The 27221-nt window shown below is 41.8% G+C and overlaps 1 protein-coding gene across 8 annotated transcripts in view; it reads right to left on the bottom strand.

The window, feature by feature from the left end:
- The window catches only part of RPS6KA5 (ribosomal protein S6 kinase A5), a 165387-nt gene that overhangs the window by 96883 nt on the left and 41283 nt on the right, over positions 1-27221 (bottom strand). For 6 of the 8 annotated variants that reach the window (XM_039535739.1, XM_039535738.1, XM_039535741.1 and 3 more), the window contains 2 exons: positions 22637-22708; positions 10383-10601 (listed from right to left, as the gene is read on the bottom strand). In XM_039535739.1, coding sequence (XP_039391673.1) covers positions 10383-10539 — 157 coding nt within the window. In that variant the 5' untranslated portion in view covers positions 10540-10601; positions 22637-22708. Of the gene's footprint in view, positions 1-7961; positions 8117-10382; positions 10602-18798; positions 18922-22636; positions 22709-27221 lie in introns of those variants that run through there. The other 2 variants (XM_039535735.1, XM_039535742.1) reach the window with 2 other exon arrangements.

Genomic DNA, 27221 nt, shown 5'->3' with positions numbered 1-27221 from the left:
TTTAATTGAGCGATTAATCACGATTTTTTAATCGCTTAACAGACCTAGTGTAAAGCAAGCAAAAGATGCTGCTACTGCTCTAGCAGAATGAGAACTTACAACAGAATGCACACAAACTGTCATTAACTTGTAACTTTCAATGATACACTGTTTAACCTATCTGGAAATATGTGAGCAAACATACTATGACCATATGATTCTTAGCATAATAATTCAACTTAAAACTACATTTTAGGAGATCATTTATTTAAATAATAGGTTAGAACTCTTTTTATGCATCTAAGAACTGTCCCTGCTGAGACATTCTGCCAGCACATTGCTCTCCCCTGCTAAAGGCAGGGCCGCTCGACAGATGTGAAGAATGCACGAGTCCCATAATGACAGCTTCAGCACATAACTGCGAACAGTCAACACCCTTTTCCTTGTTGATATAGCATATAGTGGCTGTATTGTTCATTACCTGAGGAAGGAAAGATCAAACGCATGACTCTTAACTTCAACACATTTAAAAGCAAGCTCTTTTCCTGAGAAGCCCAGTGGCCCTGAATTGTAAAATGACCCAAATGCACTCCTCGTCCATTGTGTGGTGCATCTGAAGTTAACATCCTGAGTATGGTGTGGCGAACCACATATATGCACACCAACATGTGACCCAACAGCTGGAGACACGTTCTGGCTGTTGTCACTGGAAATCTTGTGACTGTGTCGATGAGCCCTTTCAGGGTCTTGAACCTGTCCGGTGGGAGGGATGCTCTTGCCGACGTGGCATCCAGGACTGCCCCGATAAACTCTATGCACTGTACCAGGACTAATGTGGACGTGGTGTCATTCACCAACAGGCCCAGAGTGGTCCATGTGGACAGAAGGAGCGCCACATGATGCCACACCTGCAACCGGGAGCTGTCCTTGACCAGCCAGTCGTCCAGATAGAGGAAGATCTGGACCACACGGCACCTGAGACAGGTGCCACCACAAACACACACTTTGTAAATATCCTGGGGGCAGTGGACAGGCCAAATGGGAGGACCGTAAATTGGTAGTGTTCCTGTCCAACCGTGAAATGGAGGAAACGCCTGTGCCCCTCAAATATATGGATGTGGAAGTATGCGTCCTGCAGATCGAGGGCGGCGTACCAGTCCCCAGGATCCGGGGAGGGAATGATGGAGGCCAGGGAGACCATGCGGAGCTTGAGTTTCACCATGTACTGGTTCAGGCCTTGCAGGTCCAGGATGGGCCTGAGCCCCCCCCCCCCCTTTGGTCTTCGGGATAAGGAAATAGCAAGAGTGGTACCCCTTGCATTTGAACTCCGCTGGCACCACTTCCACCACTCCTAGGCCAAGGAGCCGCACCACCTCCTGCTCAGGTGAGAGGGGTCCCTCAGGAAGGACGGGGCGGAGGGTGGTTGGCAGGGTAGAGGTAAACTGGAGGGTGTAGCCCTGGGAGATGTTGCTGAGGACCCATCGTTCCGAGGTCAGCCGTGACCACTCCGGGAAAAAAGCACACAACCAGTTGGAGAAGGGAAGCTTTATCGTGGGTGTATCCCTGATGTGACCTGGTAGGTCACCCCCAGGAGTCCTGTCAAAACTGTCATTTCCCTGACTGTTTGCCCTTGGAGGACCCAGGCTGGGGGGCAGACCAGGACTGCCTCTGCAGGCGTTTCTTATAGTCCCACGACTTTTTATAAGGGGGCTCGTATTTAGAGTGGGTGGCCTGGGTGGGAGCCTGCTGCGGCTTAAACTTAGGTCTAGCCAGAGCCGGAACATAGAGACCAAGAGTCTTAAGCGGCGGTGCGTGGGAGGCTTTCAGGCCATGTAGTTTTATGTCCATCTGTTCTGCAAACAGCTTTGCCGTCAAACGGGAGGTCCTGCAAGGAGTTCTGCGCCTCACTGGACAGCCCTGACAGCAGGAGCCACAACGCCCTTCTCATGGATACCGCGGAGGCCATGAACTGCACAGCCGTGTCCACCACATCCAACGCTGCCTGCAGGGTTGTCTTGACAGCCACTGTACCCTCCTCCACCAAAGCTCTGAACTCCTTCCTGTCACGCTCCTGGAGGAAGTCCTCGAATTTGGGCAGAGAGTCCCACAGATTGAACTCATACCGGCCCAGGAGAGCCTGATGGTTTGCCACCCGTAACTGGAAGCTCGAGGACGAATAAATTTTTCTCCCAAATGAATCCAGCCTCCTTGAGTCTTTATTTTTCAGAGTAGGGGCTGGTTGGCCCTGCCGCTCCCTGTGGTTGACCAACTTGACCACCAGGGAGTTAGGGGCAGGGTGGGTGTATAGGTATTCATGTCCCTTGGCAGGCACAAAATACTTGCATTCCACTCTCTTTGAGATGGCGGGCAAGGAGATCGGGGTTTGCCATAAGGCATTTGAAATTTTTGCCACCCCTTCGTGGAGTGACAAGACAGCCCTGCCCGGTACCGAGGCAGACAGGATGTTAAAAAGGGAGTCTGAGGGCTCCTCCACCTCCTCTGCCTGAAGGTTGAGGTTTGATGCCACCCTTTTCAATAGTTCCTGGTGGGCTTTAGAGTCCTCCTGCAGGACAGAGGGCCGTAGTCGCCACATCAGGGGAGGCTGAGGAGGCGGGTGCAATACTTTGCAAGTCCACTGGCACCGGAGGATCCATCACTTGGTCATTCTCCGGGCACGGCACCAAAGATGCACGTCCCACCGACTCCTTCCTCGGAAGCTGAGAGAGGGAGGACGACAGCCATTCCAAGGCTCTGGCCACGGTGCCCACTGGTACCACTGTGCGAGCCACGGGGCCTGGTGCCACTGCACCTGCTGTGGCACCAGCAGAGCAGGCTGTTCGCCCTGACTGGCCTGTCCCATCGATTGATGACTATGAAGGGAGGCCGGGCTGATGTACGACCTGCTGCTGTCCCTGGACCAGTAGGAGCGGCGGTGCTGGGAGCGGTGCCGACCACGAGACCGTGATCCCGATGTAGAGGAACGGTACCGCCAGTAGCAGCTGCTCCGCGATCAGCTCTGGTGGGTGGATCCACGACGGCGGTGATCAACACCCAGGGCTGCAGGAGTGGTGCCGTGGCAGGGTCTTGGAGCGAGACGACGAACAGGAACGGCGTCAACGTTTGTGTCGAAACTGGCTACAATAGCCCCTCAGAGACGAGGACCTTTGGCAGCGTCTACCTCAGTCCCTTCTGTGTCCGCTCCTCGAGGCAGAGCGGTGCCTGGAGTCTCTGTCAGTCGGAACCCAGCCAGACAACCTGGTGGGGGTCGACGGCGACCCACGAGGACTAAACATGGGACGGTCACTGAGCAGCGAACGGCGTCAGGAACATTCCCTAGACCGTGACCAGTACCGAGTCAGGGGTGACTACGGAGATCCCAGCGGCGGCTTGCCTCTGGATCGTGGAGCCAACATTTGCAGTGCCCCTGGTACTGACATGGCCATAACGTCCCGGGCTGCTTGCAGGGCCTCTGGCATGGAGAGCATCTGGACATCTGGGGAAGCCTGCTCCGAATGGGCCGGGCTATTCCACTCAGCCTGAGTCAGAGGCCTAGAGGCCAATGGGGACCGAAGACTGCACAACATGGGTCTAGTCTCTCCCTCAATCTTGCTCCAGTGCCACAGCGGAGAAGGCCTCTTCTTAGCCTTCTTGGTGTGCACCATGGATGGGGAGCAGTGCCGACTGGTAGATGGCACTGGAGGGTCGCAGCGCACAGACACCATGGTACCCAGTGCTGACTCAGAGCAGTGTGCCGGAGTGAGGTCAACACTGACTCCATCAGGATGGCCTGGAGACGAATGTCTCCTTCTCTCTTGGTCTGAGACTTGAACGACAATTGCTGAGATGGGTTTCACCCAAACAGCGTAAACAATCCGTGTGCAGCTCACTCACTGGCATCGCTTGCCTACAAGTGTCACATGACTTAAAACCTGGGGTACTGGCCTAGGCGCACTAAACTAAACTAATCAAACTACTTAACTATAGATACTAGTACACTGAATGAACAAGAGTTCTGGAGGAGAGCTGTAGCAAGGCTGGAGCAGTGCAGTGCCAAAGCACCTTCACTGGTGGCAAGAAGGAACTGAGGATGGGGGAGCGCGCAGCGCCCCTTATACCTCGCCATGGACACGCCACTCTAACGGTCACTAGGGGCGCTCCCCTACGGGTACTGCTAGGGGCAAAACTTCCAGCACCAGTGCACATGGCAAGCACGCACACCTATTAGGAATACACATGATCAATTCACTCGAAGAAGAATTATGGGTGCTTATGGTTCACATATGAAGACAATTTGTCTGGTCAATTTTCTTAAATCTAGAATGGTACAAAAACCCTCACCTTTTTTTTTTTCTGTGCCAAGAAATATCCTGGATAAAATTCCCAACCCTACAGATGTTTGGGTACCTCCTCAAGAGCAGTTTCTGTGTTTCTGAAAGTATAATAGCCTTGTAAGTCCCTTGAAAAAAGGAAGAATAGAGGGAACTGAAAGGAGGTAAGTTTTCAAAATGAATGGCATAGCCTTTTTTTAACAATTCCTATGGCCCACTTGTCCGACGTAATAAGCCTCCAATTGTTCATAAAAGAAGGGACAGATCCTCACTTATTGGCTCATGATTCTCAATCTTCACATCAGATCTGAGATCTTGTGTTAAAAAAGGAGGGAGCAGGCTGTTTTGTCTTAGGTCTGGATCTGAAAGACCTCTTTTTTGTGCTGGCTCTGAAAAAAGACTAAGCTTGCAGATGCTGTTGCTGACATCTCTGATTTAAGGAAAAATAAGTAGACTAACAAGGTAAAACTGTCTTACCAAAAAGAATGGGTAAGAAGGCCTGCTTATGACCAAAGAATAAAGACCTAGTGATGGAGCTAGTTTCTTTCAATTTTATTTTTTAAACAGTTCATCAGTCTTGTTGCTGAAAAGACCATCCCCTTCGAAGGGAAGTTCTTCCACTTTAATTCTAGTATCCATAGCCAGTGACAAGGAACAAGGCTAGTCCTGACTCCTTAATGCAACTGCAGATGCCAATGCTCTGACAGAAGAGTCCAATGCATCAAACAAAGGATGAGCATGTTTCACAACATTCTGTTCTCCTATCAAAATAGCTTTTACCAGCCTTCTGTTGTCATCTGGCAAATCCTGAACATACACAGCCGTCTTTTCCCATAGATGGAATTGATTACCAGCCATCACCACCTGGTAATTGGTCATCCTAACAGTAAGAGAAAGGGAGGGGGGAGGGGAATCTTTCTCCAAGTGGCATTGATCTTCCTCTCTCTGTCTGCAGCAGTCAAGTGGGCTTGGCCAGACCTAAGCCTGTTACTAGCAGCAGCCAGCACCAGAATTAGGCACAGGGTAATTAAAAAAAAACACCCAGTAATTAGAAAATTGTCTTTTTAAGCCATGAAGGATGAGGGGTCTATATTCCTTCCATTTTTTAAATATTTACTATAAACCAATTGGTATAGTCTTGTTATCCATATAAGTATCTAATCGCTTTTTGTATGTTGCTCAACTCCAGGCCACAATATTCTGGCAATGAATTCCACAAACTACTACAGATTGTGTGAAAAAGTATTGTTCATGATTAGTTTTGAATTTGCCACCTTTCAATTTCATTGGAAGTCCTCTTGTTCCTGTATCATAATGGGATATGAATAAATCTACTCAATCTGTCTACTCTATACCATTTATTGTTTTGGTATCTTTATCATGTCCATTCTTACTCACCTCTTCTATAACGTAACACACAATATAATCCTAATCTTTTCAATCTCTCTGTGTAGGAAAGATTTCCCCTTGCCTCTAACCATTCTTGTCACCAGTCTCCAAACCCTCGCTTTTTATATATAATTTTTGAGATACTGTGAACAAAACTAAAAACAATATTCCAGGTCACTGTGTTCACCTCTGAAGGCCATTGTAATTTTTTTCACATTATGCATTTTAACATTGTTTGCTTCTTAGACTTCTGCTGTACATTGAGCAGAGATCTTCAGTGAGTTATCAGCAATGATGAACAGTCTTTTTCCCAAGTTGATAAAATTAATATAGAATTCTGTAAGGTGCATGAGTAGTTCAGACTGCTCCCTCCGATATGAATAACTTTGTACTTACCAACATTGAACTTCATCTGCCATAATGTTGCCCATTCTCTGAGCTTGTGTAGGTCCCTCTGATTTTTCTCTATCTTTTCTTGTCTTGACTAACCTGAAAATTTTATTCTTACTATCACCCCCTTTTCCAGATCATTACTATATTAAACACCACCCATTTTAGTACAGCAGTGTTTCCCAACCTTTTCCAGTCTAAGGCACAATTACCTCAGTAAAAGATTTGTGCGGCGCACTCCTGCCCTGCATTACAATTATTATAACAAAACATACTTTTAATAAGAAATCTGAGCTTGCCTTGATATGCAGAGTCCTTCCTGGCAGGAAATATTGAGAATGCAACTCAGAGCTCTTACTCCACCAATCTCAGATGCTCTCTTTGTTTGGTTTTGATGCAAGTCGGGCTTGAAGAAGCGTAACATGCACAGGTATGTTGTTGAAAATGGCAACAAAATGGAGATAGCAAGGTCTGAGATTACTGAATATTCGGTTACCACTGTCAACCAGAATAAGTCCAAAGGCATGTCACCAAATTTAATTTTAAAAGGAGGGTCCATCCTTTAATTCTCTTGAGTCATTATTGTAAGATTCTTAGCACTTTCCATTGCAGAGGAAAGCCAAGGATCCCAGAACCAGTCAAAATTGTCTATATAGGTTGACAGAAAATATAAGCTCAATTATTCTTCCAGACTATTTAAATGCTCAGAAATGACATTGACCAAAATACTATCAGTAGGATCTGTCACGTTTTCCAGAGGGAACATTTTATTTCTAGTAGTACATCCTGCTACTTTTTTTCATGTCAGAGGGCTAACTTAGATCTAAACCCATGCAGTTTATCCATGAAGGCGACACGATTCTCATTTCTACCTTGCATGTTCCTGCTCAGTTCACTGAGGTGGTGAAATATATCAGCCGGTAAGTATGTTTTACACACCATGCCAGACCAACAATTAGGTCCGTGTATGCTGATTCCTCCAAAGCTAAGAACATTTTTAACTCTTCTCTCAGCTCATAAAAACATAGAACTTTTCCATGGAAAAGCCAGGGTATTTCTGTGTGCAAAAGTAAACTCTGGTGTTCTGATCCCATTTCCTCACACAACAGTGAGAAAAGGCAACATTTTAAGAACCATGATTTTATTAAGTTGACGATCTGTACTGCTCCATCTAACTCTAAGGAAATTTCTTCTGGCAGTGTTTTGGCCATAAGAGCTTCACGGTGCAGGAAAAAGTGGGTCACCAGCACAACTGGATTTTGTTCTTTAGCCTTGTTTACACAAACCCCTTCACTTTGTCAGTCATGGGGGCAGTCCTGTCTGTGCAAACACTAAGACAATTTTTCCATTGCAATTCTCCCTCCTCAAGGTACCCCCCAGACACGTGATCTGGCACGTGTCTGAAAAATAAAAACAATTTATTTTATACTATTTCCATCAACGTGCCTGATGTTAGCTAAGAGTTGAGCATGACAACTGATATCTGCTGATTCATCAAGCTACAGTGCAAATTTTCCACTTGATCTAATTTTTTTCCTCAGAGTACAGTTTCAGCGTCAGCTGATCTCACCAATGCAGCGACTTATTTTATCTGAAAGGGGAACTTTTGCAATTTCATTGACTGCATTTGCCCCTAACACTACTCTCACCATTTCTTGGCATGCTAATGTTTCTGTGACTGTATGCGGCTTTTTCGCCTTCACTACAAGCTCAGCAACCAAGTAGCTTGCTTCCAATGGTTTAATCAGAAACTGTGACACAGCATTTCATCATTTGCACTTGTTTTTCATTTTGATCCTTCAAACGCTCAAAAAGGAAAATGCCCTTGTTGGCAAGGGATAGATGTTTGCTTGTAAGGTGTCATTTTAAACTTACTTGGCAAACTTGCACGGTTTGAGACTTTTGCTCCACACATAATACTGATGAAGAGAGTAAGATGGTTCACCTGTAAACAAAAATCCAAATTGCAAATGCTCTCACAATAGTGTTGGCTCACAACTTTGACTTTCTGTTCATGTTCAGCTTCATCACTGAAAATAGATGTGTAGGTGTCAGACTCTTTTCTTCAAATATTTGTCCATTTTCAAGTCTTCAATTTAAAATTCACCACTGTAACTTAACGGTTGATAAGAAAACATGGCTACCACATGATACCATGCGAACAGCAAGGTAATTTAATCACACTGTGTGTAACGCTTGTCTCACACACAAACACCCGAAGAGCAACAGCACAAAATGCATTTGGTTGTGACACTAATTAAAATAAATGAGAATTTTTTTTCTCCTCACAAGTGACTTTTCCAAAATTCCATGGCACACCTGTTCATACCTGACGGCACACTGGCTGGGAAACACCGTAGTACTGAACCTTCTGACACCCTGCTCTTACCGTTCTGTGATCATTAAATTTGCCCATTTATTTCTAGTCTTTGTTTTTCTTGGACAGTTTCTGATGTATGACAATATTTTACTCTCCTACCCTTGTGAGGGACTTTGACAAAGGCCTTTTGAGAGTCTAAGAGTAAAATTTTTCAAAGGACTTACATAACTTATTTTACCCAAAATAAACTCCAAATGAGTTTTTCTTTAGCCACTCTTTTATTGATACATATAAATATTTCTAATAGATCAGCAAGGCACCATCATCCTCTTCAGAAACCTTGCTGGTTCAACCCTATTTGTATCATGATCTGTTAGGTGTTCTATTATTCTATTTTTCATTACTGCTTCAACCAATTTACCCAGTACAGAAGTAAGGGTTAAAGGCTTGTAATTCCAGATCACCAATAAGTCTTCTTTAACTACAGGCAATATTTGCTACCCTTTATCCCTCTGGTTTAATAGCTGATTTTAAAAGAGAGACTCCATATTTTTGCAAGCAACTCATCACTTAATTCTTTCAGAATTTTTGGGTATGCACCATCGGGACCTGATTGGTAAATGCAACTTTTTTTTCTTTTGACATCTCAGTCCCTGACAGTACTTAATCTTTTTTTTTAAATCAGAAAAGAGTTGATCCAAGCTAGATATCTCCCCAAAATCCTATGTCATGAAGACTGATGCAAAGAAATCATTTAGCTTTTCAGCAATGTCTTTATCTTCCTTAATTGCTTCTTTTACAGCACTCTTTTCTGTTTGCTCCCTCTGGTGGTCCAATAGACCCAACAATTCATGTAAGATTCCTGCTTCTAATATACTTCAGAGAACTCGTGTGTTATACCTTTAATCATGTTTTTTAAATTCCATCGTAAGATTCCTAATTTTCCTATTTAAATATTGTGAAAATGTCTGACCACACTGCAGACACCTTATTCCATGTAGTTAAGCTGGAACATGTGCAGTGTCTCTCAACAAGCAGCCTTTCTGCTATTTGAACATCCTCCTTTTCCCTGGTTTCCCTTTCTCTTTTATTCACAGCTCACAATAAAGTCAGTGATTTAAAAACACTCCCTGGTTCCTTACTCCCAAATATGCAAAGACAGTACGCAAATATGGTGTACTATCTTTGCATGTTTGGGAGTGAGGATGCGAGGAACATTTCCAAAGTGAATATGTTCATTCATATGATTATATCTTATTCACATAAATAAGAGTTCCTTCCCAAATATTCAAGGAAGCAAAAACACTTTGCTTGAAATTTTTCAGAACAGCAAACAGATGAAATTCAATCATGGTCAAATCAAGAAGTGAGTGAAAATTCCCTAAAAGTTCAAGAAAATGTATTTCCATTATTTGTCCATCTTCTCAGGTTTCTCATAGCCATACAGAATTATGATACAAGGGAGTCATTGATAAAAACAAACAAAAACAAACCATATATGAGCAGAGTACTGACACTGAAACACAACAAACAAGTGCTAGCTTCACAAAAGCTTTAGGTGCCTAACTGCCTTTTTAGGCACCTAAATCCCAGAATCAGGGCCCAGTGAGATTCACAAAACCCTATTTAGCTGCGGCCAAACCTTACAGGCACCTAAACTCACTTGGTGCCTGAATGTGGTAAAAGTTCCCTCGGCACCCATGTTTCTGCCTGTGTGCATGCAGACTGTTGCTCTGCACCAGGTTCTGGGTACCTAAGCCCCACTGCAATGCACAAACCAGGGTAAGATAGGCATTCCTCTACCTAAGTCACCTTTGGGACCCAATCTGGTAAGTGTGCTCAGACTTCACATACTGGATCAGGCCATATAAGTGAACTTAACAAAAGGTGGTGGTGGGGGGAGAATACAGAATATTAAATAATGGGAAACAATAAATAAAAATTAATAATCAACTTCAATCATGACAACCACTTACCTAAAATGAGATGAAGTTTTGTGTCTGTCTGGAAAGCATAGTGCAATGTGACCAAAAATGGTGATTGCCTAATATGTTCCAGTACTTGTCGTTCCGTCCTTGTGTGCTCTGTTGTTTTGGCTTTTTGAATTATTGTTGCTTTTTTCAATACTTTCATGGCATACAGCTTCCCATTATCATGGCCACTTATTTTCCTCACTAGAAATACTTTTCCATAAGCTTAAAAAAAAAAGGGGGGGTGGAGAAGGGAAATTGAGATGTACAATTAATCAAAGAGAAATAGCAAGAGATTAAACTGATCATATGGTCAAATATATGTATGTTCGACAAAAATATGTTTTTAAAAAAGCACACACAGTTTTCAGTGCTGTTTCTTGCAAATCACTTTAATAGGTTTCTTCATTTCCACATTAAAAACTGTATAAATGCAAAAATGCTTTGAGCCAGATTCTGCCTTCTCTTACATAATTCCTTTTAAATCAATGGAATTATACCAGCAGAAAACAAGTATATCAGAGAGAATAGTCAAACCCTCTCTCTCATGGATAGGGTTGGGTAGTACAACCTAGGAAGGTTGCCCCACACGTCGTATAACAACACTTGTTTTCACTGGCTAATAACTTTGCCAAACTTTAACCATTTGGGACGAAATTTTCCAAGTCAGGTGCCTGTCTCAGGCTAGATATTTCTGAACATTTCAATCAAAATGGTTCAGCTTTTTCAGAGAAGGCAGCTAGGGAATAAATACATTGTTCTTCCTACAGTAAGAGATTCTGTCAACCTTTTCTTTGAACAGGTATTTTTATTTAACTACTGAAAAACATATTTGAAATTATGTTTTTGTGAAATTTTAGTTGAATTCCAATTTTCATCTAAATGGATTTTAATTTTGTTTTGCATTTGTGTTTTTTAGTTATTTTTCTAAGGAAAAGTTGTTTCTCATGGAAATCAACTTATTCAAATGTTGGATATGTCAGACTACATCCATTACACTAAATTTGGTACTTTTTGCTAACCAAGAGGATATGCTGTATCTATACACATTTATTAAAGTATATAGCTCAACATATATTTATACAGATTCTTAACTTTTATTCTTTCTCATTATGTTAGAAAACTGTGAATGACATGTATTAGATTATTAAGGCTTTTTTTTTACTTGTGATTCGTGTCAAGCTACATCTGGATAGAAACTGGAATTCATTAAAAATGCACAGAAACATTTTAAAATGTTTTCATTAGTTAAATAAAACTACTTTGAATACGCTGGATACATAAGGGGAATAAAAATAAATTTATCAAAACATGTTTGGCATTTAAAACTGATTTATTAAACAAAGGAAGTATGATCATAGTTAGTGAACTAAACTGATTGTTTTGGGTCACCATGTCCTTCAAGATTTTAGAGCTACTAGATCTCATCCTCTCATGCTTCTTTTTTATTCATAGATTGGCAGGGAAAACAAACTTCCCTGTTTTTTCAACTCCCAATTGATTTCTCAACTTAGAATATTTTCTTTATTTCAGTTTGACTAATTCATTCATTCTGCCCCTGCACAAGAGGCTACTGTTGTCAAAAGTGGGTTTAGCACTTCAACAAACTCAGGCTCCAGGTGCTCAGCTAGGGACTTGCACCAGGTTCAGTGGCTTAACTCTCTAAAACTTGATTAGAGTTAGATAGTAGCAAATACTATCTGAATATTATTTAAATAATTGTAATAAATTATATTAAATTTAGGTCATAATTTCAAATTTAAATAGGTTTATTTTTTAAGAAAGAAAGTGTATTTAATATAAATATAAAAATCTGGTATTTTTAAATAGATTTTTTTATCCATCTTGCTCACTGGCAAGCGGGTCTCATCCCTCTCTAGTGCTTGTCTACACAGAGGATGACAACCTGCTATTGCCTTCAGTTACTCTATTTATCTCAGGTAACAGAGGTCTGTGTCGTGAATCTAAAGGTTCCAACACAACTGATGAAGCAGGAAGGATTCAATTTGATGACACATGACAGAATTTATTTGTTCAGTTTGCTTTTTTAAAAACCAAGAAAATTACATACACGCACAAAACCTATGTTAAAAGAACATTGTTACTATTGCAAAGTCAAGGATTCCGAACTTAGGAAATACCAGAATTAAAGTTGCATATGCATTATAATACAAACTTTAATTACAAGATCACATGCTGGTTTTTTCCACAGGACCCTTGCCTCATTTATTTGAGTCCTGTGAGCTCAGCACTTCTGTAAATCAAACCACAGGGTACAGGTATGCAGAAAATGAGCTGTACACAGTTAGTGACCACCTCTGAAAAATTTGGTTTCGGCCACGTCCACTTTACGGGGACTCTAGTGGCATAGCTACAGCACCATATCTATGTTGACATAACCACATATTCTAGATGCAGCCTAGAGTGACAAAAGGGATTTTTCCATCACTGTAGGAACACCACCTCATTCAGTAATGGTAGCCATGTCAATGGAAGAATTCTTCTGTCAACCTACTTGTGTCTACACCAGGGTCAACTATGACGCTCAGGAGCATGGATATTTTCACACTCCAGGGAGGGCAACGAACCCCGGTGGGCCAGCCAGTATTTCACCTTGGGTCCAAGGCACACCAGGGTTATAAGATGGCAGCTCCTTCATGGAGCCATGAGCACAGGTGTATCACTGACAGTTTTTGGATGCTCCAACCCTTGTTTTTCCTATGGTAAGAGAGACACCCTGGCACATGCATATTGCAGTGTACCAGACTGCAGCCCTTTTTCCTCCTCATCAGAAATTTTTGTTGAGGCTCTGGATGCAGTTTTCCCTGCATCTTTTTATTTATACACTCTCCCTTCATTACCCCACAAAGTCATGAGACCTCCTCATCAACCTCTTCCTGGTGCTAGCCAAATATCAATCCAGGCAGGGGGGTTAAATGGGGAAGAGGGGGTCCTCGTGACCTGTGGGGCTCATTTTTGAACATTCATCTATTCACGTCTCCAGGCAGAGTACCTGTAGGCAGCGTCCCCTATCTCCCTGGACTCTTTCAGGGAATTTAGGTCACCCAAATGTAGGTGCTTCTCTGTTTTTTTTTTTTCTTTCTCTCTCTTCCCATGTGAAGAGAAGGCGACCCTTCTGGTTTAATGGATGGAAAGGAATCAATCACTAACCAGGGGAGCAAATAGGCCTGTGCACTGAATGACGCAGCGGTACTGTGGAAAAAAATAGTATGTGATCAGGAAATTAAAGACTTCGTCATAATGCATATACACAACAGAGATGAATTAAGGTTGCACAGGCAACCTTAATTTTTGCATTTCCTAAAGCTTGAGTGCTTGACTTAGCAACCCTAGCAATTTTATTTTAACACCATTTCATGTTTAATGTATTTTACCAGTGTTTTCAATGTTGCAAATGTTTTTTTCAATATGGTCCCTCTCTCTGCTGCTTAAGATACTAAAGAGGCAATCAAGAAAGTATTTGTAATAAATAAAAACACATATGACCTGCTTCCCAGGCCAGAGGCATATTGACTTCCTGCCTGTTAATTTCTGAACAGTCCTCCTCAATATAGAACCGATCAATATCACCCACAGTTAATGTGTTCCATAAAAGTCTCCTTAGACATAAGAACAACAGAGCTTTGAGAAGCGAGGTGTGAATAAAGAATGAGATTTTCTAAAGGTCCAAAAAGAGTCAGGTTCCCAACTCTTATTGATTTTCAGTGAGAGTAGGAAACATAACTACATTAGACCCTTTTGAAAAGTGCATCCTAACTATTAAATAGAAGTTAATTTAATACTCCACATTCATTGTAAACAGACTAATAAAAAGTTATTTCAAATTGAAAGTTAAGATTGAAAACCTATACATTTTATAGTCTACTTAACTGAAGCACGCCTTATTACAAGAAATGTTAATGCATTTCCTATAAATTAATGCTTGCAGTAAAAATAGGAATAGCAGTAATTATGATTATGAATGCATCTTATAAAAAAGTTAGCTGATAAGTAAATATAAATTTTAGAAATGGTTTCCAAATTGCACTTATGTCATGTTAAACAAACATCAATATAAAGATTCATTGGCGAATAAACCTGATTCTTTAGTAACCAGAGGCAGACATAAGATTGAAGACACTGGGCCGAATTCTGATATGAGTTACAGCAGTGTAAATCCAGAGTAACACCATTTAAATCAATGAAGTTACTCCTGATGTACACCAGACTGACTAAAATTAGAATCCTTTCTCTACCACCACAGGTTCCTAAAATCCATTGGAACTACTACCTTGAATCAGGGCTGTAGACCTATAATTCCTTCCCTGACAAAGATGAAGCTCACTGTAAGAGTCTCGCCACTCGATAATCTCTGATTTCAATCCAATTTATTTTCATTATACAGAAATATATTTTAGTTATATTTTCTGAAGTTCAATTTCATGATCAAGATCCAAATTCTGTCCTTAGAGTCTATTGTGTAGATCTCAATACAGATCTGAACAAAATTATTTCTGAGGCAGAAACATTTGGCTTGGGATCCACCAACATAAGAGAAGCACAAGCACACACGGATTATCATGAAATATCTGCACCTACTATCCAACCTAAACTGCTCTTGCTGCAATTTAAGCTGATTATCGTCTGAGGTTAGGACAAGAAGCAAAGAGAACATTTTTTTCTCCCTCCTCCTTGTAACAACCTTTTATGTACTTGAAAACTGTTATGTCTCCTCTCGTCTTCTCTTCTCCAGGCTAAACCAACCTAATTTTTTCAGTCTTCCCTCAAGATCACCATCATTTTCTATAGTTTCAGAGTTATCTGACAACGATAGTGTTTCGGTCACATCATGTATGTCACTTAGCCACAGTATATCATCTGTACCAAAAAGAGAAAAAAAATCTCCATCATCCAGAAATGACCATAGATAAGTTTGTGATAAGAACCAACAGATTACAAAAAGATAATTGATGAAAAAATGGCCCGGTTTGTTTATGCAACGAACTCTCCTTTCCGTATGATTGAGAACCCACACTTCATTAACATGGTTCAGTCATTAAGACCAGGATACAGTCCACCCAACAGAGCAGATGTCGCAGGCAAATTGCTGGATAAAGTGTCTGAAAGAGAAATTGAGCAGTGTGCAAAAGGTCTGAAGCAGAGGGGGGCAAACTACAGCCCACGGGCCACATTTGGCCCGCGGGACTGTCCTGCCCAGCACTTGAGCTCCCAGCCGGGAAGACTAGCTCCCGGCCCCTCCCCTGTTGTCCACCTCCCCCACAGCCTCAGCTCGCTGTGCCACCTGTGCTCAGGCCCGCTGTGTCTTGATGGGTGGAACAACTGATACATCAGGAAATGCGCACACAGCCGAATACTTACAAGAAGTAGCAATAAAATCTATAACAAACTGAAAAAAAAATTTCAAATGTCTAGACTGCAGCTTGGTCACAGACAATGCTGCAAATGTATCCAGGACGAGAAGAGAGTCCCAAGTGAATAACATACAGTTGCAGTGCTCATTTGATGCACCTCCGAGCCAAAGCCTTCAGTGTTCCAGAATAAAGGCTAATGTTGAAATTGCAAAACACTTCCGTAACAACCACTCTACAGCAGCTGCTCGAAAAAAAGTGCGAGGAACCAAGCTAACTCTCCCACAAGACATGCGATGGAACTCAGTGGACTGTTTTGAGCATTGTATCAAGAACTGGCCTAATTGGATGATAGTTTGTGAACAAAATTGTGAAAAAATAGGTGGTACTGTCACAGCCAAAGTTCTGAACATTGGGCTTAAGAGAAATGTTGAACACATGCTGAGTACCCTGAAGCCTATTTCTGTAGCCTGGAACAAAATGCCGGGAAACAGCTATTTTACTGCTGACGCTGTTGAAATTTGGAAGGAACTGAAAGATCTTAAAAAGAGAAACATGCAATGACAGAGTTAAATTACAAGCATTAAAAAAACAAATGGGACAAGCACTGTCTTCAGCTCATTTTCTTGCAAATATTCTCAATACTCGGTACCAGGGTCACACCTTAACTGCTGAAAAAGAGGAGTTGGCTATGACATAGACATCCAGCAATCATCCCTCCATAATGCCAACTATAATAAACTTCAGAGCTAAGGGTGAACCATTCAAGAAATATATGTTTGCTGATGATGTTTTAAAGAAAATCCCACCAGTGAACTGGTGGAACTCTCTTAAGTACTTGGATTCAGAGACTGTTGAAGTGATAATCTCACTTTTAACAGCAGTAGCTTCTTCTGCCGGTGTAGAAAGACTATTTTCTACCTTTGGACTAATTTGTTCCAAATTGAGAAATGGTTTGGAACCTGAAAAAGCAGGAAAGCTTGTTTTTCTTTTCCAGATTATGAACAAACAGGAAAATGAAGGTGAAGACGACTGAGTTAGCTTCAGAAGCCAATATCTTAAGTTTCTCATGTTGACCTGGTTGACATAGTCGATTTAATTTTGGGTTTTTTTTAAAAATATATTTCATTTAACTATTTTAGTTAAAAACAATTTTAACAAAAACAAAGCTGATTTTAAGAGACTTGAATGTTTAACTAAATTCAAAAATTCATATGCTTGTGTTGTTAAAATATTATATATTTGCTGTTGAAGAAAAAAATCCAGAATACATAACATTGTTTTAGTTAAATAAAACAATTTAAATGCCTGTCTGGTGATGTTCTCCTCCTAATACAGCATGGCAAGAAAATCCTTCAAATATTAATGATTAACCTTTTGACTTGGAGATATTTATGAAGTCATTGGGAGGTGAACTATCTATTTCAATTACCTTTAGTAAATGAAATAACTAATCATTCATTTTCTGATATAGCTGTAAAACTAATCTGAAAAGTTTTCAAAATAAATCACTTTAAAAAAGTATAGTGTGTACCTTCTAAAAATGAAACCTACATCTATCTCTGAATTGTGAAGAATATGTATTAAGGTTATAACAACCAACAAGAATGCACTGTTATGTAGAAATCCATGACTAAAGCGAGTCTTCCTGACTAGTGATTTAAATCATGATTTAAAATCAATTTGATTTAAATCAAATCCACCCTGCCAAGGATTGCTTGACCCTGGTGAACACTGATAGTACTTTGCTTATGTTGTCTCTGTGCAGCCTGTAAATCAAACCACACCATGCTTGGGAGGCACCTCATGTGTAGTCTGGCGTGAGCAAAAACTGATGTGCCCACAGCCTTGTGCCTCAGGAGCTGGAGACAACGTTTGGCCGAAATCTGAGGGCTGGATTGTACTGTATCAATGAGGAGAAACTAAGAAATCTGTGTCGGAAGAGCGCTTTTGCCTGAATGGAGTTGAGGGGGCAGGGCTGGCAGCAGGGATCCCCCCTAAAAGGTGGGAATGCTGCAGCACCCCCCACACCCTTAATTCCCCGGTCAAACATTTAACTGTGTAACTGACAGAATTTTAATCGGTTACACGGTTATTGTTTTTACATATTATGTACATCTCTACTATAGGTCATACTTGTTATGTTGAGCTAAGGCAAAGTTAGTACACATATGTTTGGGACCTTTCACCTAGATAGGTGATGATGAGCTAAAGCATAAGGCTCGCACAGGAGGCTTCCTAAGTTCATAGCCTCTGTAAACGTAACAGGTACACCACATGGAAAGAACCTAAAGAACCGGTAGGACAGAAATAAATCCGAGAATGATCTAATGTCATTAATATGTATGTATATGTCATCAATACCAGCTTATGGAGTAAGTGTACCCTAACATTTTGTGGAGGAGGAAACTAAGTTTGGACATAGAAGGAGGGCTCAAGTACTCTAGCTCTAAAAGAGAGGTGACCCACCATGCCAAGGAAGCTTCTAAGCTTCAGGGTTTCTAAGCTTCAAGTTTCAAGTTTTCAGGCTTCTTTGTTTATTAGTCTGTTAGTTCCTAATTGTAAGTTTTAAGTCAGTTAAGTAAAACTCTAAATTAGCTTTGATAGCTCTTAAGCTTCTCCTAAGCTCTATACTCCCACTCAAGAATTGAGGAACCTGGACCTGAACTCTCTTGGCATGCCAGAGGCGAGGCTAGTCCTTTGTCTCTTACCACCACGTTATCAAGGAAGGGTGTGAGTATATTAATCAAAAGCTTTATAGTATATACCATCACATGTATCTCTAGAACAATATTATTGCATTTATAACTCTATTTTACCATTTGATTACTATTTGATTATTATTCCATTTATCTCAATAAAAGTCTTTAAGGCTACATTTGTCTCAGTGTGAGTGTCCTGTCATACATCCCAAGGATCCTTGCCAACTCTGTATAGCCTGATTCTGGGACAAGAACTTTATTATCTTCTGATCAGATTAATTGGCGAGCCTATAATCAATACTATCAAATTAATAATATTAGCTTCCTAAAATCAGACAACAATACACATACCCCGAAGTGAAACGGACATGCACACTCCCTTGAAGAGCTAAAAATTCGTGGTAGCATAGGTACAAGTAATTATGACTTGATCATTCTCGGCCCAACATAATTTAACATTTTTACCAGTGTCCTGGGGAAAAAAAATTAAAATCATAATTGATAAAGTTTGCATATAACAAAAGACTGAGGGAGTCAAATAATGAGGACAGGTCACTGATACAGAGCAGTTTACTATTGCCTAATGTAACAGCCATACATTTAAAAAAAAAGAACGTAGCCCATATTTACAGAGTGGGGGACTCTATCCTGGGAAGCAATGATTCTGAGGTTATGGTGGCTAGCATGACACTGTGGCAAAAAGGACTAATGTGATGCTTGGATGCATAAACAGGAAATTTGAGTAGCAGTAGGGAGGTGATATTACCTCTGTATTTTTCACTGGATTGACAGCTACTGGAATATTATGTCCAGTTCTTGTGTCCACAATTCAAGAAGGATGTTGATATATTGAAGAGGGTTCAGAGAGAAGTCATGAGAAAGATTACAGGATGAGAAAGTATGCCTTATAGGCAAGGGCTCACAAACTGTGGGCCGCAGCCCAAAGGTAGGCTGTGCACTGTCCCGTGTGGTCTGCCATCATGGGTGGCATTTTGGGGGTGGGGGCAAGTAGCAATACCAGGTGCTCTGTGCGTCCAGGTCAGTTTCCCCACTTGGGCTGGGTAAGGGGAAGGTGGGAGAACAGCTTCTGACGCCTCAAAGCACAGTCCTCATGGAGAAACTGACCTGGACGCACAGAGCACCTGGCATCAACACTCGCCCTCCAGCCCCAAGGTCCCTGGGGGGGGAGCACAGCAACCAGATCAGCTTCCCCATGTGGGCTGAATAATGGATGCCACACCCGCCAGGCTCAAGTAACTGTAGTCCTCAGTGTCCACAGCCATAGTGAATGTGCAGGACAGTACAGGACTCACAGAGCCACAAGGAGCAGAGCTGCCCCCCACTGTGCTAATGAGGGATCAAGTGCAAGGCCGGGCCTCTTCGGACACAGCAGCACCTCTTCGGACATAGCCCCTGCCTGCACTTTGAGCTACCACCCTGCCTTAACACAGCCTGTAGCCATCACCTCTTCATGCTCCCTGAGTTATACTCCCCCAGAGACAAAGCTCCTAACTACCTCCTGCCTGCACCCTGAGCTGGCTGAAAGGCTGAAAATTGAAAATGAGATCAGGTTGAGCCTCACTAACAGATGTTACCAGCTTGAAACCCAGTGCAAGGAGAAGCAGGCAAATCCATCCCACTAAGATGACTCCTGGACTGTAAGTTATTATAACTAAAAATATAAAGAATTTGACTCTTTTCTAATTAGTAGAGAATAGGGTTGGGTCTTTACTTACCCCGCACAGAAATTCAGATTTTACACACAAAAAACAGAAAACAATATCGTTTTCAAAGTTGGACAACTATTTTGTTTTAAAATCAAACAACTTTTTCTTAAAAATGTTGTTGCATTGCTTATGTTCAGTTTTATACAAATTGTGTTTTCCCTGTTTGAACACATTTTTTTCAAGTGTAGTTTTACTAAAACTGCTTGGTTTCAAACATCTTGAAGCATTTCTTTGACTGCATATTGCTAAGGCTTTCTATTATTACAATCATTTACATTAAAATGAAAAGTAAACATACATTGTTTATTTAGTGTTAGTTTATATGTATGTAACAAAATTAATATTTTTCCTCAAGAAGAAGTGTTAATAGTGGGCCATAATGCCTATTGTAACTGCACAGGTAGGCGTCAGGAGAAAAAGTTTGGGAACCCCTCCCTTATAGGAATAGACATAAGGAGCTCAATCTGCTTAGTTTAACAAAGGAAAGGTTAACTGTGACTTCACCACAGTTTTTAAGTACCTACATGGGAAAAGAAATGTGATAAGAAAGGGCTCTTCAATCTAGCAAGGAAACATATAACAAGATACAACGTTTGGACTTCAAAGCTAGACAAGTTCAGACTAGGAATCAGGGACAATTTTTTAAGAATGAGGGTAATTATCCATTGGAACAAATTACCAAGGATTATGGAGGATTCTCCATCACTGTCAACTTTAAAATGAAGGTTGGACACTTTTCTAAAAGATATGCTTTAGTTCAAACAGGAAATAATTCAGGGAAGTCCTATGACCTGTTTTATTCAGGTCAGACACTAGATGATCACACTAATTCCATCTACCTTAAAATATAAAATTTGTGCATCACAGCCTCCTAAGGCTCCTTCTTCACTGGAAAAGAAGTCAGCTAGCACCTGCTTAGATCTTGGTGGATTCCCCCCCCCCACTCTTTTTTCCTAAAAACTTTGAAAATCTAGCTACAGAAACTCCACAGCAAGATGAGTGGAATGTGGAAGGGTATCCTCTGACATTTGTCCATGTTTCTCATGGATACTAGGATTGTTAATTTTCTCTGGAGAATGTTCTTCCACTTGCTCTGAGATGCTTGGTGTGCGAGGTGTTTCCCCCCGCCATGTGGGCAGGGAGCATCATGAGATCTTTCCCTGCTTCTGCACAAGGCATTGCCCCAATTTATTTTTCTCCCATTTACACTTCCTTCTCTGATTTTGACATAAACAGGAATGTAGGACATTTTGATTTCTCTGAGGAGAATAAGCAATTTGGCAACTGCTTTTGACTGATAGCAAAATTCCATATTGCATCTCTTGCTAATTAGTTCAAATTTGGTAGTCACAATGAGTCCTCACCAGGGGCGGTTCTAGGTATTTTACCGCCCCAAGCACGGCAGGCAGGCTGCCTTCGGCGGCTTGCCTGTGGGAGGTCCCCCGTCCCGCGGATTCGACGGCATGCCCGCGGAAGGTCCGTCAAAGCCGCTGATGCCTGGAGCCGCCCTTGGTCCTCACTATCCTACTCCGGATTATTTGATGGCTTATATAAAAGGAATTGGTGATCTCAGTTAAACTGAGAACTCAGTGATCTCAGCAGTTAAGTGCCCACCACATTAAAATCTATTCTCATAATTGGAATTCTCTGGCAATCACACAGAGCACAATCATTGAACAGCCACAGATATGAAATCCCTTCTTACCACTGCAACCCTTGTTCCTCCAAGTTAGTGCTGAAGAACAGCGGCAAAAACAGTGAGAGGAAGCATATACTGCTGTTACTCTTACTGTACATTTTCTACGTACAGAGAGGGAATCTTGTCTCCTGAAAGATCAACCCACCATCTTTCTCTAGCTCTAAATGTTCTTTTAAAAGTGCATGCACGCACACACACGCAAAGCTCCCCCTACCATAATAAAATTCAAAATCCAATACTTAGTGCTTTCATTTATCTTCTTAAAAAGTAGTGCTATTCTGCTTGCATGACAAAAGAGATATAGCCGCCAATGATACTTCTGTGAAAAAGTGTAGTTAAAAAGAATGAAGATTCCAGTTGATGAAGAGGCAGACGTTCCTGTTTTTCCACAAACTATGATCTTCATCAACTGTAGCGGTCTGAAGAATTTAATGAAAACTTCAAGCGTATGCCTTATAACTTAGTACCAGATTTTAAATGTTTTGTTATACTGTCATGTGAGTCACCAGTCAATGTTGTTCTATTTGACCATCTTTTCAAAAGGATGCTTCTTTTATGTGAAAAAAATTGATATGATATAATTGTGCATATTTGTTCTTTACATATCCCAGGTTGTCTTTGCCTTATTTTATAAGACAAATCCCCCTAAATAATTTGTTCCAATTACTCTCTAGATAATTTCTTCCAAAAACTGAGCTAGGAAACAGAGCTGCACTAAAGAGCATTACTTCCAAAGGTCACCTCAGAAGAAAAAAAGTCTTACCTCCTGTTCCAAGAACTTTCAAGAGTTCGAAGTTTTCAATGCCCACCTTCTCTGCATGGCCTGTCAAATTTGCTGAGAAAAAAAGAAAAAATTTCCACGTCAAAATCTTCAGAGATGTAACGCACTGATATATCAGACATTCTGACACGTTTCTGCACTTTGAGAACATTTTAATGTATAGAAGGGAAAAAAGGAACCCTAAAAGAACACTGTACCATTTCAATTTGAAACTTAAAAAAAAAAAAACCCACATTTTTGTACATTTAAAATAAAACCAAATTAGTCCAGGGTAGTAACTCTCAATCTATTGTCTTTCGACTACCAGTTGTCCACAGGGATCTTCCAGGTCATTCACAAAACAAAAGGTTTTGAGAACTAAGTACTTGGGAACAGAGGTGTTGGTAAAGGAGATCAGTCTGTGATAGGATTTCTTGTACAAAGTGAAAAGAACAGGAGTACTTCTGGCACCTTAGAGACTAACAAATTTATTTCAGCATGAGCTTTCATGGCTACAGCTCACTTCTTCGGATGCACAGAATGGAACACACTGCTATGGGTACCCGCATGGCCCCACAGTATGCCAATATCTTTATGGCTGACTTAGAACAACGCTTCCCTAGCTCTCGTCCCCTAACGCCCCTACTCTACTTGCGCTACATTGATGACATCTTCATCATCTGGACACATGGAAAAGAAGCCTTCGAGGAATTCCACCATGATTTCAACAATTTCCATCCCACCATCCACCTCAGCCTAGTCCAATCCACACAAGCGGTCCATTTCCTAGACACTATTGTGCTAATAAGCGATGGTCACATAAACACCACACTATACCAGAAACGCACTGACCGCTATACTTACCTACATGCCTCCAGCTTCCATCCAGGACACACCACATGATCCATTGTCTACAGCCAAGCTCTAAGATACAACCGTATTTACTCCAATCCCTCAGACAGAGATAAACACCTACAAGATCTCTATCAAGCATTCTTAAAACTACAATACCCACCCGCTGAAGTGAAAAAAACAGATTGACAGAGCCAGAAGAGTACCCAGAAGCCACCTACTACAGGACAGGCCCAACAAAGAAAATAACAGAACACCACTAGCCATCACCTACAGCCCCCAACTAAAACCTCTCCAGCGCACCATCAAAGATCTACAACCTATCCTGAAAGATGATCCCTCACTCTCACAGATCTTGGGAGACAGGCCAGTCCTCGCTTACAGACAGCCTCCCAACCTGAAGCAAATATTCACCAGCAACCGCACACCATACAACATAAACACTAACCCAAGAACCTATCCTTGCAAGAAAGCCCGATGCCAGCTCTGTCCACATATCTATTCAAGTGACACCATCATAGGACCTAATCACATCAGCCACGCCATCAGGGGCTCGTTCACCTGCACATCTACCAACGTGATATATGCCATCATGTGCCAGCAATGCCCTTCTGCCATGTACACTGGCCAAACCGGACAGTCTCTACGCAAAAGAATAAATGGACACAAATCTGACATCAGGAATCATAACATTCAAAAACCAGTGGGAGAACACTTCAACCTCTCTAACCACTCAGTGACAGACTTGAAGGTGGCAATTTTGCAACAAAAAAAACTTCAAAAACAGACTCCAAAGAGAGACTGCGAAACTCGAATTAATATGCAAATTAGATACAATTAACTTAGGTTTAAACGGAGATTGGGAATGGTTGGGTCATTACACTAATTGAATCTATTTCCCTGTGTTAAGTTCTCCTCACACCTTTTATGGGTCATCTCAATTATCACTTCAAAGGTTTTTTTTCCTCCAGCTGACAACAGCTCATCTCAATTGATTGGACTCTTCCAGTTGGTATGCATACTTCCACCTTTTCATGTTCTCTGTATGTATAAATATCTCCTGTCTGTGTGTTCCATTCTACACAAGAAGTGAGCTGTAGCCCACGAAAGCTTATGCTGAAATAAATTTGTTAGTCTCTAAGGGCTAGTCTACACTTACCAGCCGGGTCAACGCGGTGAGATCGACTTCTCGGAGTTCGAACTATCGTGTCTAATCTGGACGCGATAGTTCGAACTCCGGAAGCGCCGCGGTCGACTCCGGTACTCCACCACTGCAAACGGCGGTGGCAGAGTCGACCTTGGGGCCACGGACTTCGATTTCGCGGCGTCTGGACGGGTGAGTAGTTCGAACTAGGGTACTTCGAATTCAGCTACGCTATTCACGTAGCTGAACTTGCGTACCCTAGTTCGACCCCACCCTTAGTGTAGACCTGCCCTAAGGTGCCACAAGTACTCCTGTTCTTTTTGCGGATACAGACTAACACGGCGGCTACTCTGAAACTTGTACAAAGTGGTCCACCATAAGTTACATGTGAGAAATATCTTCTCAAGCAGATACATAAAAGTGTTTGCATTATCAGGGCCTTATTGATTATTCTAAAAATTTTAAGTGCTCTAAAGGCGAAAGCATTTTTGCACTAATTCTGGCCCTGATGCTGCAACTTGTTCCATATGGGTACAAGAGATCCATCCAAAGGGAACATTTTCAGGATCTGGGACTCTGTATTCAATATGTTTTCCAGTGGCATTTTAGAAGAAATAAAATTAAAACAGTCTTTTGAAGACTCATTAAACAGGTGCATTCAAATGACAAGAATATCAAATATATAATTTGAATACATTCTAACTGGATGCACTACCAGGAATTTTATAAGTTACTACTTTACAAAGCTATCAATTTCTGTAAATAGATGTAGCTCCTTCCAAAACTAATAAAAATGGTTATTTACCTTACAGTGACCCTGGTTCTTCAAAATGTTTTATCCACATGGATACCACTCAGTATGTGCATGCACCTGAGACTGGATTCTTTTTGACTAGCAGTGTACATTGGGCCCCTGCATGAGCCCTTAATGTCCTTAAGCCCTTCCCTTGAGGGCACAAAGAGCAGGGCAGTCCTAACTGCTATTCAGTTCCTTCACCAATACAAAATCCTCAAAGCTAAAAGGACTTCAGATTAGCAGAGAAGGGGGGTAGATCATAGGATCAGTGTGGACAAAACATCTTGAAGAACCATGGTTACTATAAGGTAAGTAACCATTTTTCTTCAAGTATTTATCCACATAGATCCCACTGAAGGCAACTAACAAACTCTCTCTCTCTCTCTCTAAGGTGCTGGGTGCTAGGAGTCCTATTTAAATAAGTACTGTAAAATTTCCCTGCCAAACTGTGTATCAGATCTAGAGGCTGACACTAGAGAATATTAGCTTGTAAACATGTATGGAGCTCCAAGAAGCAGCTCTTCCGATTTCAAATATAGAGATGCCTCTTAAAAAGCCAAAGGAGGCTGCTTGAGCAGTAGCAGACTGTGCCTTGATATGAGATGGAGTTAACTTACTCAGCTGATAAGAATTTCTAAGCAGTCTGCAAGTTCCAAGGAAACCAGTATGACAAGGATTGCAACCTATATGGATATGGTATGTTGGGGCAAGGTGAAGGGAAGAGGAGGTTACTTACCTGTAACTGGAGGTTCTTTGAGATGTGTGGTCTCTATCTGTATCTCACTGAGGGTTATACGCATACATCATCTGTCCGGAGCTGGAGATTTTGAAAGTAGTAGTGTGCATTCATCCACACATGCACCCTTGCTTCACCTCATGCTTTTGTCCCAGGTGAAAAAGGGCAGGGCAGACAGACTGTGCCCTCAGTTCCTTCTCCACCGCAATCCAAGAAGTCCCCAGGGGAAGGAGAAGTGGAGTACAGATAGGGCCCACACACCTCTCAAAGAACCTCCAGTTACAGGTAAGTAACCTTCTCTTCTTCGAGTGATGCTCCCTATTGTATTCCACTGAAGCCATTGACAAAGAGTACTTAGTTAAGAGGAGGGTCAGAGGAAGAATGACGGGAACAGAAAACAGCTGCGCTGAAAAAGGCACCTGTCGCAGAGTCTCGCACCAAGGCGTAATGAGAAGAGAAAATATGTAAAGATCTCCAGGTGGCTGCCCAACATATGTCCGTAAGCAGTATGTCGTGAAGCGCAGCCAAAGTCAATGCTTGTGCTCATACTCCAAAGGGCAGAGAAAGTCCCAATAGTCAACAAGAGAGCATAATGCACCCCAAAATCCACTTGGAAAGCTTCTAAGTGGAGATTGCTTGCCCCTAAATCCTTTCTGCTACAGTGATAAACAACCTAGGGGACTTTATGAAGGACCTCGTCCTCTGCAGGTAGGAGGCCAGGGCCCTGTGGACGCCGAGGGAGTGAAAGTGTCATTCTTCCACTAATGCATGCTCTTTCGGAAAGAATGCATGCAAGTGGTTGGGTTGGTTGAGATGAAAAATGGGAAACAAACTTTGGCAAAAACTTGGGGTGCAAGCGCAGGGAAACTTTGTCCTTATGGAACATGGTAAAGGGGGTATCCACCATCATAGCCCCCAATTCGCCTACCCTCCTTGTGAAGATAATAGCTACCAGGAAGGTGACCTTCATGGAAAGGCGGCACAGGAGGCCAGCAGTTCAAAGGGCAATTTCATCAGCACCGTGAGGATGAGGCTAAGATCACACTGGGAAGCTACAGAT

This window comes from Mauremys reevesii, linkage group 4 (genome assembly GCF_016161935.1).
Source record: "Mauremys reevesii isolate NIE-2019 linkage group 4, ASM1616193v1, whole genome shotgun sequence".
Lineage (NCBI taxonomy): Eukaryota > Metazoa > Chordata > Testudines > Geoemydidae > Mauremys > Mauremys reevesii.
The sequence above is the reverse complement of the archived record's forward strand: the minus strand, read 5'-3'. Positions and strand labels throughout refer to the sequence as shown.